This window comes from Numida meleagris, chromosome 1 (assembly GCF_002078875.1).
Source record: "Numida meleagris isolate 19003 breed g44 Domestic line chromosome 1, NumMel1.0, whole genome shotgun sequence".
Taxonomy (NCBI): Eukaryota; Metazoa; Chordata; class Aves; order Galliformes; family Numididae; genus Numida; species Numida meleagris.
Window position 1 is genome coordinate 93,096,541 of NC_034409.1, and position 13,187 is coordinate 93,109,727.

General features: G+C 38.2%; 1 protein-coding gene across 4 annotated transcripts in view; it reads left to right on the top strand.

Annotated features, from left to right (window-relative positions):
• GBE1 (1,4-alpha-glucan branching enzyme 1) overlaps positions 1-13,187 on the top strand; it is a 164,507-nt gene that overhangs the window by 128,405 nt on the left and 22,915 nt on the right. For 3 of the 4 annotated variants that reach the window (XM_021402973.1, XM_021402981.1, XM_021402987.1), the window contains 2 exons: positions 756-940; positions 4,511-4,641. In XM_021402973.1, the coding sequence (XP_021258648.1) occupies positions 756-940; positions 4,511-4,641 (316 nt within the window). Of the gene's footprint in view, positions 1-755; positions 941-4,510; positions 4,642-13,187 lie in introns of those variants that run through there. The other variant, XR_002440516.1, reaches the window with a different exon arrangement.

Here is a 13,187-nt window from a genome sequence, read left to right on the forward strand (position 1 = left end):
AAGTATAGCGTGTAGGAAAGGAGTTCTCGGTACAGAGGGGCTCACTCAAGTCGTTTCGTTAATATCATTGAAGTGTCACACCTATTAAGTGACTTGTTTTCAATATAAAACACTGAATTCATCATTGTTAAACACTGTGCTTTATTCTATACAATCTAGCCTACTCCTTGAACTAGGATATCTTTTCCAGTTGTTATTTTTATACTACTAGAAGCAGTGATGATAATATTTATAGCCACCATAAAAAAAAATAAATAAAAAAAATGGTCAAAGTGGGTCCCTGGTCTTACGGCTTTTTTAAGGAAATTTCTGACTCTGTGGTTATGGAAACTGACAGTGCTGATTTCTGATAAGTTCTCTAAGGTAATGGACTTACTATGGTGATGGTTTTATAGTGACTCTGAAGCTTGTATCCTGCTTGACTGAATTCCTGTTGTCCTTATTTTAAGGAATTGGAATGAGAAATTATCATGATATAATAGCACAGAGGTTAAAATACATCCATCAATTCTGATTTCCCTTTGGGTTCGTGGATATTTTGCTTTGCTAGTTTTATTGGCCAAACAAAACTGTTACCAAGCGTGAATGTTCTAAAAATGATTTTAATCATTAAAGGATCAATTCATGTACGAAGAGTTATTCTTTGAAATTTAAAACTTGTAGAAAGGAAATACCTTTTAATGTATTTTATTTCTAAGATTTTATTATTATTTTTAGCACATGATTTCATAGCTCCTTAATATTTTTAAATACAGGTAATGAATTTGGGCATCCAGAATGGCTTGACTTCCCCAGGAAAGGGAATAATGAGAGCTTTCACTATGCCAGAAGACAGTTCAATCTTACTGATGATCATCTTCTTCGCTATAAATTCCTAAATGAGTTTGATAGAGATATGAATAAATTGGAAGAAAAATTTGGCTGGCTTGCATCTCCTCCGGTAAGCTGTATATACTAAATGATAAGTTTTTAGTCACCAGTTGTGTACGTGTTCAGAATGACAACAATACAGAATTTGCATGCAGAAATTTTAAACAGCACTTTATTATGCGCTGTGTAATGTGTCTCTATATATTTCAAGTTGTCAAAACTCGTCACTGAAATATCTTCCATGGATAATGGAAATGTGAAACAGTCTCCTTCTAGCTTCATAGCAAGCTCTTTTTGTATTATTTTTGGTATTTTTTTTTAACTGCAGATTGGATAAAGCAGACTATGAAATTGTGTGTAATCCAATCCAAGGATTGCTTTGGGAAAGTGTAAATTGTTCTGACAAGTTACTTTTACGTAAATAATTATTACTGAGAAAACACTTTTGATCGGCTGTAGTGTAAGGTATAGTTTCTGAGTCTTTAACTTGTCACTTTTGCATTTGCCTTTTTTTTTCCTAGATATTGCACTCTACCTTTTCTTATTAAAGCAACTGAATTATAATTTCTCAGTGTTTAAATTATTTCATACTAGTCATAATCTACTTCAAAGATTTTTTTAAATGTGCTTCTAGTTATTAATGGCGTTAGCAAATATAGCAAAGGTGTTTTATGTAGTTTATCAGAGTTATTTGGGGCATTATTAAAAAAACAAAAGCACTAAGAACTGGTGCTGATCCTCACCCCATGTAAATGGAAAAATTATTTGATAAAAGGGATCCAGTTTTGCTAAAAGGAAAATGTACTTCTTCGTCTTTAATTTTACATATTCTTTTAAAAAGCATGCTACAGTTCAGTGTTCATAAATTTTCTTTGGCATTATGTAGGCATAACAGTAACTGTTTACATTTAATGCTAATATCTATATTGCTTGAATCTTTTATTGTTTTACTTCAAATGAGGTATTGCAGCAGTGTTTTTTTCTTATTTTTGTTAATTCAATTGTAAAAAGTCAGGGACAGGCTGAGAGGCTGTGGGTTAAGATTAGGAATGAGACCAGTAGAGGACGGCTGCTGGTTGGTGGTCTACTATAGGCCACTTGATCAAGAGGAACCTGTTGATGAGACCTGACGGGATTTCAACCGTCCGAATATCTGCTGGGGAAGCAATATAGTGAGCTGCAAGCAATCCAGGAGACTCCTGGAGTCCGTCAGCAATAACTTTCTGGTTCAAGTAATGGACAGACCAGAAGTGAACTGTTTCTGGACCTGGTTCTCACCAATGTAGAAGAGATCGTTAAAGACATTAGGATCAGTCAGAGACAACCTGGGCTGCAGTGACCATGTCCTGGCTGAGTTCATGATCTTGAGGAACGTGGGCCTGGGAAAGAGTTGAGTTAGGACCCTGAACAAACTTCAGGTTGTTTTAGGAATTGTTGAATGAGATCTCCTGGGAAGCTGGCCTTAGAGACAAAGCTGTGAAGCAAAGCTAGCTACTCTTGAAGGATGCTTTACTGAGAGAGCCAAGAGCTCTCCATTCCTCAGAATAAGAAAGCAGGCAGAGGAGGCAGGAAACCAGTGTGGCTTGGCAAGGACCTGCTGGTCAAACAGAGGGAAAAGAAGGGCGTGTACCAGCAGTGGAAACAAGGATATGACTCCCAGGAAGAATACAGGGATGCTGTCTGGACTTGCAGAGACGGGATTAGGAAAGCCAAGGCACAGATGGAACTGAACTTAATGAGGGATGTTAAAAACAAGAAGGGGTTCTGTAGATACCTAGGTCAGAAGAGACAGGCCAAAGACAGTGTAGTGTACCTCCCCTGCTAAATGACAAAGGAGAACTGGCTGCAGCAGATATGGAGGAGGCTGAGGTACTCAGTGAGATCTTTGCCTCAGTCTTCACGACGAACCAGAATTCTCATATTTCTCACATTCCTGAACCTCACATCCCTGAACCTCTTGATGGGGACTGGGAGAGTTCCCTCCCATGCACTGTAAGGGCAGAGCAAGTCTAAGACCACCTCATGAGGCTGAATGTGTAGAAGTCTATGGGTCTGGATGACATGCATCCCAGGGTCCTAAGGGAACTGGCTGAGGTGATTGCTGAGCTGCTCTCCGTCATATTTGAAAAGTCGTGGCTGTCAGGTGAAATCCCTGGTGACTGGAAAAGGGGAAACATCATATTCATTTATAAGAAAGTGAGGAAGGAGGACCCAGGGAACTACAGGCTGATGAGCCTTGCCTCTGCGCCTGAGAAGATCATGGAACAGATCCTCCTGGAAGACATGTTAGGGTCCATGAGGGATGAGCAGGTGATCCAAGACAGCCAGCATAACTTCACCAAGGTAAAGTCATGCTTGGCTAATCTTTTGGCCTTGTATGGTGGAATAACAGCATCAGTGGACAAACGGAAGGCAACTGATGTCATCTAGCTGGACCTCTGTAAGGCCTTTCACTTGGGCCTCCACCACATCCTTATTTCTAAATTTCAGAGAGATGGATTTGAAGGGTGGACAATTTGTTGAATAAGGAATTGGTTGGAAGGTTGCAGCCAGAGGTTTGTGGTCAGTGGCTCCATGTCCAGGTGAAGGCTGGTGATGAGCAGTGTGTCCCCCAGGGGTCTGTCCTGGGATCAGTACTCTTAAACATCTTTATCAGTGACATAGAGGATGGGATCGAGTGCGCTCTCCACAAGTTTGCTGATAACCCCAAGCTGAGTGGTGCAGTTGATAGAGCAGAAGGCAGGGATGCCATCCAGAGGGACCTTGATTAACTCAAAAGATGAGTCCTTTTCAGCCTGATGAGAATCGATCAACAAAGCAAAGTGCATGTTTTTGCACTTTGTTCGGTTAATCTCAGGTACGTATATAGGCTAGGAGAGGAACTCCTTGAGAATAGCCCTGCTGAGCGTGACTTAGGGGTCCTGGTAGATGGAAAAACTGAACATGAACCAGCAGTGTTTACTTGCAGCCATCAGAAGAGGGGTGGCCAGCAGGACAAGAGAGGTTATTGTACCCCTCAATTCTGCCCTCGTGAAGCCTCAGCTGGGGTAGTGCATCCAAATCTGGGGCCCCCAGTATAGGAAAGATGTTGAATTTTTGGAGAGGGTCCAGAGGAGGGCCACGAAGATGATCAGAGGACTGGAGCACCTCTCCTGTGAGGAAGACAGGCTGAAGGAGCTGGGCTTGTTCAGTCTGGAGAAGAGAAGGCTGCTGGGAGACCTCATTACAGCCTTCCACTATTTTAAGGGAGATTGCAAACAGAAGGGAAGTGAACTTTTTACAAGGGTAGATAGCAATAAGGACAAGGGGGAATGGTTTTAAACTAGACTAAGGGAGATTTAGTAATCTAAGTGAGGGGGAAGTTTTTCGCTCAGAAGGTGGTGAGATGCTGGAACAGGCTGCCCAGAAAGGCCATGGATACCCCGTCCCCGGAGGTGTTCAAGGCCTGGTTGGATGGGGCCCTGGGCAGCCTGATCTAGTGCTTGATCTAGCGGTTGGCAACCTTGCCTATGGCAGGAGTTTGGAACTTGATGATCCTTGAGGTCTCACAATCCAAGCCATTCTATGATTCTATGATTGATTCTATGAAACAAAATATTTCTTAGCATTGGATTTACTTTTTTCTTTTTTTCCTTCCTAGGCTTTTGTGACTGAAAAGCATGAATCCAACAAGGTCATTGCATTTGAGAGAGCTGGTCTCCTTTTTATTTTCAATTTCCATCCATATGAAAGTTATGTGGACTACAGAGTGGGTGTTGAAGTTCCAGGAAAATATCCTTTTCTTACTCTTCCATTTTCACAAAGAAACTTACTAAATTAGTATGTGTATATATATATATATATGTCTTCTAATATTAATGCAAACTATAACTAGAAGGTCAGACATCACTTACTCCTCATCAGTACAGTCTTGCTTTAATTTTTAGTGTACAGCAAAAACGACTATTAGAAGTTTTACCATCTTCATGAGATCATTTTGTAAAACAAGTAAAAATAGAGCTTTAAAGGCTCCATTTGAAAATTTCCTTGTGGATCTCCCCCCTCTCTCCCTCCCCCCCAAAAAATGTCACATAGAAGTCAAGGAACTCCTGCTTCTTAAATTACAGAAACTGACCACAGTAAGATGCACACAGTTGCACAAGGAAATGCATTAGTTTAAACCTCCAGGAAGATTGTGCAATTTCTGTTTTATAATTGGGTGGACTGAGAACGTGCTCTTCGCTCAGCTGAGGAACAGTAAATGATTAATCTTGAGTAATTGGCTTTTTTACTTGTGTCCAAATCCTGTTTTTCAAGTGCATTGACAAGCAAAGTCTAATGAATCTTGCCATGTCAGTTTAAAGCACTGCAGCTCCTAACTTTTTTATTTTTTATTTTTTTTAATTAGCAGTTTCAGCAAACTGTCACTGTATTTGAGTTGCTTTCGTGCAGTGTAGCACCTTATTACTTGAGTACTGCTGAATTTACCCTCAGGAACTCTAAAACGTAGCAGGATTCTGGTTTAGAAACCTCAGGTCAGATCCTTCATTGCTGTCTGTATGGTCCTATATCCTTCATGTGCTGCCTGTATGGTCCTACCGAAGCTCCTGGAAAAGGTAGAATGGAGTAGTAATTTGAATTAGCAAAGCCTTAATCTGATGCTGTGAGATATACCAACACTTCACTGTCGTAGGCATCAGATATCCACCTGTTTTGGTTGATGCTACCATACTTCCTCTGCTTTCTATGAAATGCTTTGAGTTCTGCAGATGGAAAAGATGTAAGATCAATTTTAAGGACTACAGCACATAACAATAGATTTAGCGTGACTTTCTTGTTCTGATACATATACAGTTGCAAGTAAACCCAAAACACATTTTATTGTTCATTTTCTGTCTTTCTTCCTCAAAGATACTAGAGTTTCAGTTCTCAGAAATGCTTGAGAAATATTTCAAGAAAACTCACTCTCAAGAACTTCCTATTATTTATTTTCTCTCTTCTGTAACAAATGTCTTGATGAAGCCTCTGTTTAAGTACTATTACGTATGAGTCTGTTTCCCTAGCTTTATTTTTTGTTCTGTACTAAGTGAATTAAATACCCAGGCTTTATTTTTGTGCATGTATTTAAATGTGCTGTGCACAGCTTTATAAAAATTTTGCTCTATATTGCATACAACAAAGATGGGACTAAGCTGTGCTCAGGAACTTTTGAAACTATTTGATCTTTCTTTATGTTTATGAAACTATTTTTATGATTAGTCTATTGACTAAATATTTTATATAAGCAGTCTTTTGGGCTTTTTTTTTTTTACCAGTGCTCTAAATTTTTCAATCATTTCAGAAGCATTTCATGAATCTGTTTTCTGGCACCAGAATCTCCTTTTTCCTTAGGCATTTGTTGTTTATGTAGAATTCTGAATGCGTTGCTCCTGTTTCAGCTGAGACTGCTCTGTAGTAGTCGTTGAGAAGCAAATTGGAAAATCTGGTCTTCACTGGTTTTCCTTTGCAGATCACAAGGCCCAGCTGGATTTCAGTAAGTTAGTCTGAGACTAGTTCGCTGTGGTCATTATATAGCTTTCTGTACTGTATCTTGGTGAGCAGCACAGTCAATGCCGATTGATTTTTTTATTTTTATTTTTTTAATTTAAGCAAGTGGAAATTCACTGGGAAATGTTTGTTATTCATTTAGCGGTAGATGATCACATTTTTTTTAGATCCTTTTTAAAAATTTTTGATTCACTGACAATCATATGAGAACTTAGCAGCTCAAGTGTGTATAAAACAAGCATGTTATAAATCATAGAGAGGATGTTTCATATTTACAGTTTAAATTATATATTTATTTTAATATGTTAGCCTCAGTACACATTCTTGTTTTCTTAAGTGAATGCAGTATATAATTTTATTTACAAAATATATTACAGATAGTTTAAATGTAAAAGGCATAAAGATGCCTTTAAATGTTAAGGCATAAAGATAAATACTAACTTTTCCATTCTCTGAGCTAAAGTTATTATGGCTAATGAAACTGCCAGTTATAAACAATTCATTTGCATTTATTAGAGCTGTTTTGTTGTACTAACTCCTCCCACACTAATCAAATAGTGAAATTTTTAGTTCCATGTCCTCAGTGTGACTCATCAGCTGCTTTCTCTGGTAGAGCTGAGGGTTCTTGGTGCAATCATTCTACTCCTTTTCCGTCAAACATGCACCTATACCTGAGACTTTGTTCATTTGATTAAGGAAGTGTTGTTTTGTTTTACTGTATTGTACTGTTCACAACTTTGAGGGGAACTAGTGAGCTCTTGTAATTTAGTAGTCTTATGCAAGAATTTCAAATATGGATTCTTCCCATCAGTCACCTTCTCAACAGTCCTTCCCCTAGTAGTTTTCTTGTACAACAGTTCAGTGTATGAACAATGCAAGTGAACTTTGGCAATTAGCTATTGCCCACTGAATCACAGCCTGATTAATGGTGTATTTTTAAGTCTGAAAACAGGAACCTTCTCTTATTTCCAGTATCTGGGATTTTAAAGATGTGAATCATTCCAAATAACTCATGTGCTATCCCTTGTGATATATCTGTCTACAAGCTCTGGTTCACAAAGTGCCTGTTGCAAGCAAAGTCTGTGAGCAGTAAGTTGTTCGTGAACACCTTGAACATGCCTAAGTTTTTTGTTCCTGTTCTGTAGAGGTAAAAGCCAAGCAATTTTAAATCTAACAAACAGTTACATTCTTTATATTCTTTCCATTGATAAATAATGATGAAAGCACTCCACTATCTCATTACTGTGTATAAAAAGATTGCTTTTCTGCTGCTCGAAGGAAAACCCTGGAGCTGTGGAACTACCATGACCAGGTAGTGCTTGATCGGCATGTTAGGGAACTTCTGAAATCTTAGTAATAGCTGGTATGTGATGTGTGTAATTGGTAACACTTCTCTGAATCTGAGCTCTAAAGCAGAATCATGTTACAGAAGTTTCTTAAATATCTTCTAGTTAGCTGAGCAGTGGTTACTGACTGTATGCATCCTATTAATTGGCAGCAGATTTGAGATATTGAAGATAACTAAAATGGCCTCATTTCTCTTGGATAAGAAGTCAACATATGATATTTGTAATTCTGTTTGTACCAGCAAGCCCTAAAAATTGTGTATTTTTTTCATATCTCTTGGCTAACTTGAACTATTTTTGATGTCTTTCTAAGTCTGGTAAAAGTGAGCCAGTGCAGAAGAAGGAAGGAATGGTGTGATTTTCAGAACACGAACACAGTTGAGGCTTCTTTTTGGTACTTCAGGAAGGATTTGCCTTTATTTTTAGAACTGAAAGCTAGGGGTGGTTATCAACAACACAAGACCATAGGAAGTCCTCTTTATACTCCAGTTAACCAGGAGAGCTAAAAATTTTGTCTTCATTTGAGCATGTTGGAAGTCCTTCTTCATTGAGTTTTCTAAATGGCTAATCAAAAATAGCTTCCTTGAATAATACTTTGCATCAGCTTATAGGCAACAAAAAATCATGAAGGTTTATTTTTGCAGCTCAGTCTTTTATAGTGTTCAAACATTCATAGTATAGAAACAGTGCAAAACTGTTTATAATACCAATTTTTTAAATGCAGTGTATTCGAAGTTAGCAACCGCTATTACCCTCCTATTCGACTTTCAGCATCTTCTCTTCTCCCTGCCAACATTCAGCTGACCAATTATTAGTATCTGTTTTCTTTAAAGATGCTGGGGTGTTTTCCGTGTTGAACCTCTTCTTTTCTTACTCTTGTCCTGCAACTAGAACAGTGAATTTTATGTGTACTTCTGTAACTTTAACCTGAGATTTTATGAAAGTATGTATCCTATAAGTAAGAAATGTTGTCACATATGACCTTAAAACATCAGAACATCTTCTCCACTTCTGAAAGCAATTCTTTACTCTCTCTTTGGAACTTAAGCATGAAGCAGAACTACTTAAAAACAAGCTTATTGTTACTCTGTGTTGTTTTTATTTTAAGAAATGAGTGGGTTTTTTACTTGGTACTCAGAGAGGCAATATGCTGATTAAGCCTTAAGAGCCAAGTACTATAACGCATTGATTAAACTCTTTTTTAATAAAAAGATTATCTGAATGACGTTGGGATTGTAAGAAATGTAGTGATGATCATTCCACTTACCTATGCCTAGGTTTGTCTGTTTAATGGATCAGATTAATCAGATTTGTGTATGTAACACTTGTCTTAAATTTATCTGTATTAAGTGGATGGCTTTGGCACATCTTCTAGTAAATGTATATATAACTACACTGTTGCTATTTATAGCTTCTCAGGTACGTTATTAGTTACATTAAAGGATACAGAGCTTCCTGACTCTCTGGCCAACGTTTTTGTAGGCATTTGGCTGTTCTTATCTTATTGAAGATGTCATCCTTCTTTCAGCAGTTCTTCATTTGGAGGCTGTTGGCATAGCAAACTTTGCTTGTACATTTGTAAGAAAAGGAACAGTAGACATTACAGTCCTTCTGGTATTGCTTAGTTTGGACAGTCTTTTTCTGATCAGGCAGCTTAATGAAGACTCACAGCTAGCTTGGAGTCAGTTTTTTCTTCCCTTTTATACCTTTGTCTTCTCTGATGTATTTCCCTTGAAAGTGAGTTGATCCGTTCAACATCATGTTTGCCTAAGGTCATGTATCCTAGTGTGAGACATTCAAAGACTGAGACCTTAATAGTGGATGTGGGCATGAAAGTATATGTTGTTGAGCATAACTGAATCTCAACTAGCATATGTCTGTTTGTGTCTTGACATTTTATATTGTCATATACTACTCTACTAAAATGCAAGGAGGGAAAAAATATTGTGAAAAGAAATGGTTACCTCATTACAAATATTGCCATTTTTTATATAACATAATGTACCAAAGCTTTGTGAAGCTAGAGTGAATGAATATCAAAAAGTCATACACTTACTGTTGGTATGAATTTACAGGTAATATATTGAAAGCCAGAGTTATCGATATGCAAGTAGCTAGATGAGGCCTGAAATATCACAAATATTGTCTCTGAAATGCTGCAGAAATATTCTTAAGAAAAAAAAAAGTTAACTCAGGCTCTCTGACATTTGCAACCTGCACTGAGAGCTTCTAATGAGCAAATAAGGTCACTTGAATGAGTCACTGGAGTGTGATTGCTGAAGGCAAAGATGCTGCTTTGCAGGCTGCTTTGAAGTGCAGTTATGTAACTGTCCCTGCCTATTAGAATTCAGCGTGTATACAGCAAATGAAGACAAAGAACTTAATTTAGGATCAGACAAATGCCAAATTCTATCAAGGTAGTTCATACGTTAAGGTTAATATGTGTGAATAAGAAATATAGCCTACTAATGCATCTTGAAAAAGTTTGATCTGAGTAGGAAAAGCCACAGGTTTCCAGCACCATGAATCTGTGTCACTATTAGGGCAGCATATGCTTTTTCTCAATTTCTATTTCTTTATGTGAAGAAAAGAAGAAAACATTTCTTTGCTGATTCTGGAATTTTACCTCATAAATTATGCTCTTTCAGAATTCTCTTCATGAGAAACAGGCAGCTTGAGTTAACAAATTATTTCTGCCTAATTTGCTTCAGTTTGGAGATAGAAGATAATCATCATCTAGATCATCTGTCTCTAGTTCTGATTGTAGATAAAATTTTGAATGTTAACAGGAAACCATTCATAAGTTTCCTCTTTTTTTTTCTTCTTTTTTTTTGTTTGCCTAGACCTTTCTGTGGTGTAGCGGTTAATTTGATTCCAAGGCTTGTCTGCAGTAAAATTGTTTCCTCTGTTGAGAACGATGATGGCTGAAAGGAGGCAGAAAAAGAGCAGGAAATCTTTGATTTCCATTTAAGTTAACAATAATAATTTCAAAATAACTTCCCCACTTCTGTAGTAAGGTCTATTCCAGTGTGTTACTGTCTCTACTATTAGAATGGTTTCCTTACTGTTTAACTGAAATCTGTTCAAACACATTTTAAACACTGTTTATTCTGGGTCCCATTTTCATGAAGTAGAGAGATTCTTTCTGTTCAGATGATACTGCTGTCACTTTTTTGATCTTCTCTTGTTAAAATTTTTCAACCATTCCTCTGGAATTAGCTTTCTTGAACTTCATTGTCAAAACAAAGTCATAGTTCTGACAGTATACCAAATCCACAGAGCTATAAAGATTCATGGTCTTGAAAAATTAGAATTGTGTGATGTTTATGCCAATGTTTTTCAACTGTTTACTTCCTCACATTATACTATTCCCTACCGTTAAATAATTCTTATTTCTAGTTCTGTAGCTTTTTGCATTTATGCCAGCTGAACTTTCCTCCTTTCAACCTGGACCATTTCTTGAATTTACTGTGGCATAATTGAAGCAAACGTTTATTTTGCCATCTGCAAACTAATACTAGATTTGTAACAGAAGTATTACTAATATGTACAAAATATGTGAATGGAAAAGTGATTGTGAAAGTACTGCCAGAAACATCAAAACAAGAGTTAAAAGAATGATCTGTGTTGATAATGGAGAATGTTGTTCCCAGCAGCAGAACAAAGGAATCAGTTTTCTCATCAAGACAGGTGGGTAGATAAGTGTCACCATCTCTGTTGTGGCACAGCTGACTTGTCAGACGACCCTGCATCCAAACAGCAGTGGGATGGCAACAAGATTTAACATATGCTATTCCTTTTCCCATTAGCACAGTAGGAAAGCAGATACACTGCAAGTAAACAAGGATAAGCAGACAGTGAACAGCAATCTTTTCTAACGCTTACAGAGACTGCAGTGAGGAAAATTCCAAAGCAAAGAATAAAACTCAGGACAACTGTAATCTTCCAGAGAATGTAAAAGACTTGTCTAGTAGCTGCATCCTCCTTGTGAATCATGAAGAACCTAAGAGACATAATAAAATGTTGGTAGCTGACATCTTTTGTTTTCAGTGTTGTATGCTTGTAGTGTACACTTGGACACATGTGATTTGGTATGAGAGTCAGAAAAATTTGTGACAGAACGAATGTGTTGCTAAAAGGAACTTTCTTAAAGATTTCATGCATAGCCCTTTTTCCTTCCATAAGATTTCATGCTGACTTCTGTTAAGTTTTCTGCAGTGTCAGAATTCTCGTTAAAACTACGCTATATTTATTTTCCTTTCTTTTAACAAGGCTTGTTATCTTGCAACAAAAGTAAATTAGCATTTTATCTTCATGATTATCAGCTTTATATGGATTTATGTCCATCCATATGTACATCTGGTTGAAGCAAAAAAGCATCCATATTTGGTTTAAGCAAAAAGATATAGTACTTGTCCTCTTCCCCCTTCAGTGCTGCATCATAAGTTAAATTATAAATGGCTTCAACAATCCTTGCAGCTCAGAAAGGAAATGGTATCCTGGGCTCCGTCAGAAGAAGGGTGGCCAGCAGCAGGGAGAGGGAGGTGGTTGTCCCTCTCTACTCTGCCCTCATGAGGCCCCATCTGGAGTACTGTGTCCAGGTCTGGGCCCCCAAATACAAGAAAGACAGGGAGCTGTTGGAGAGGGTCCAGAGGAGGGCCACAAAGATGATCAGAGGGCTGGAGCACCTTCCCTACAAAGACAGGCTGAGGGAGCTGGGCTTGTTCAGCCTGGAGAAGAGAAGGCTGCGGGGTGACCTCAGTGCAGCCTTCCAGTACCTGAAGGAAGCCTACGAACAGGAGGGGAGTCAACCCTTTGAAAGGGTAGATAATGGCAGGACAAGGGGAAGTGGTTTTAAGTTGAAGGAGGGAAGATTTAGGTTGGATATCAGGTGGAAGTTCTTTACCAAGAGAGTGGTGAGGTGCTGGAACAGGCTGCCCAGAGAGGTGGTGAATGCCCAGTCCCTGGAGGTGTTCAAGGCCAGGTTGGATGGGGCCCTGTGCAGCCTGGTCTAGTATTAGCTGTGGAGATTGGTGGCCCTGCCTGTGGCAGGGGGGTTGGAGCTTGGTGATCCCTTGAGGTCCCTTCCAACCCGAGCCATTCTATGATCCTGTAAATATTCTGAGTTGAAGATCGTCAGGCCAAGATGTTTAATTTGATGTGAAAACTCATCTAAAAACTCTCTAAGATGCTCTTCCTCAAAGTTGACACCTTAGTCTTCTGCAAAATTTGGAATGTGTTTAGAGTAGGTGAACAGGTACACTTTACCTCAAAATTATGCTAATTACCTGCTTTGTTGTTGAAATTCAAGAACCATTAGAAAAAAAAACAAAAAGGGGTCCTAACGACTATAGGCTTTTTACGGTTCTTCTGGAAGCTTCTCTTTTCTTCATCATTCCTCCATACATGGTGCATTTAAAAAATGAGTTCTTGTTTTACTTAGTG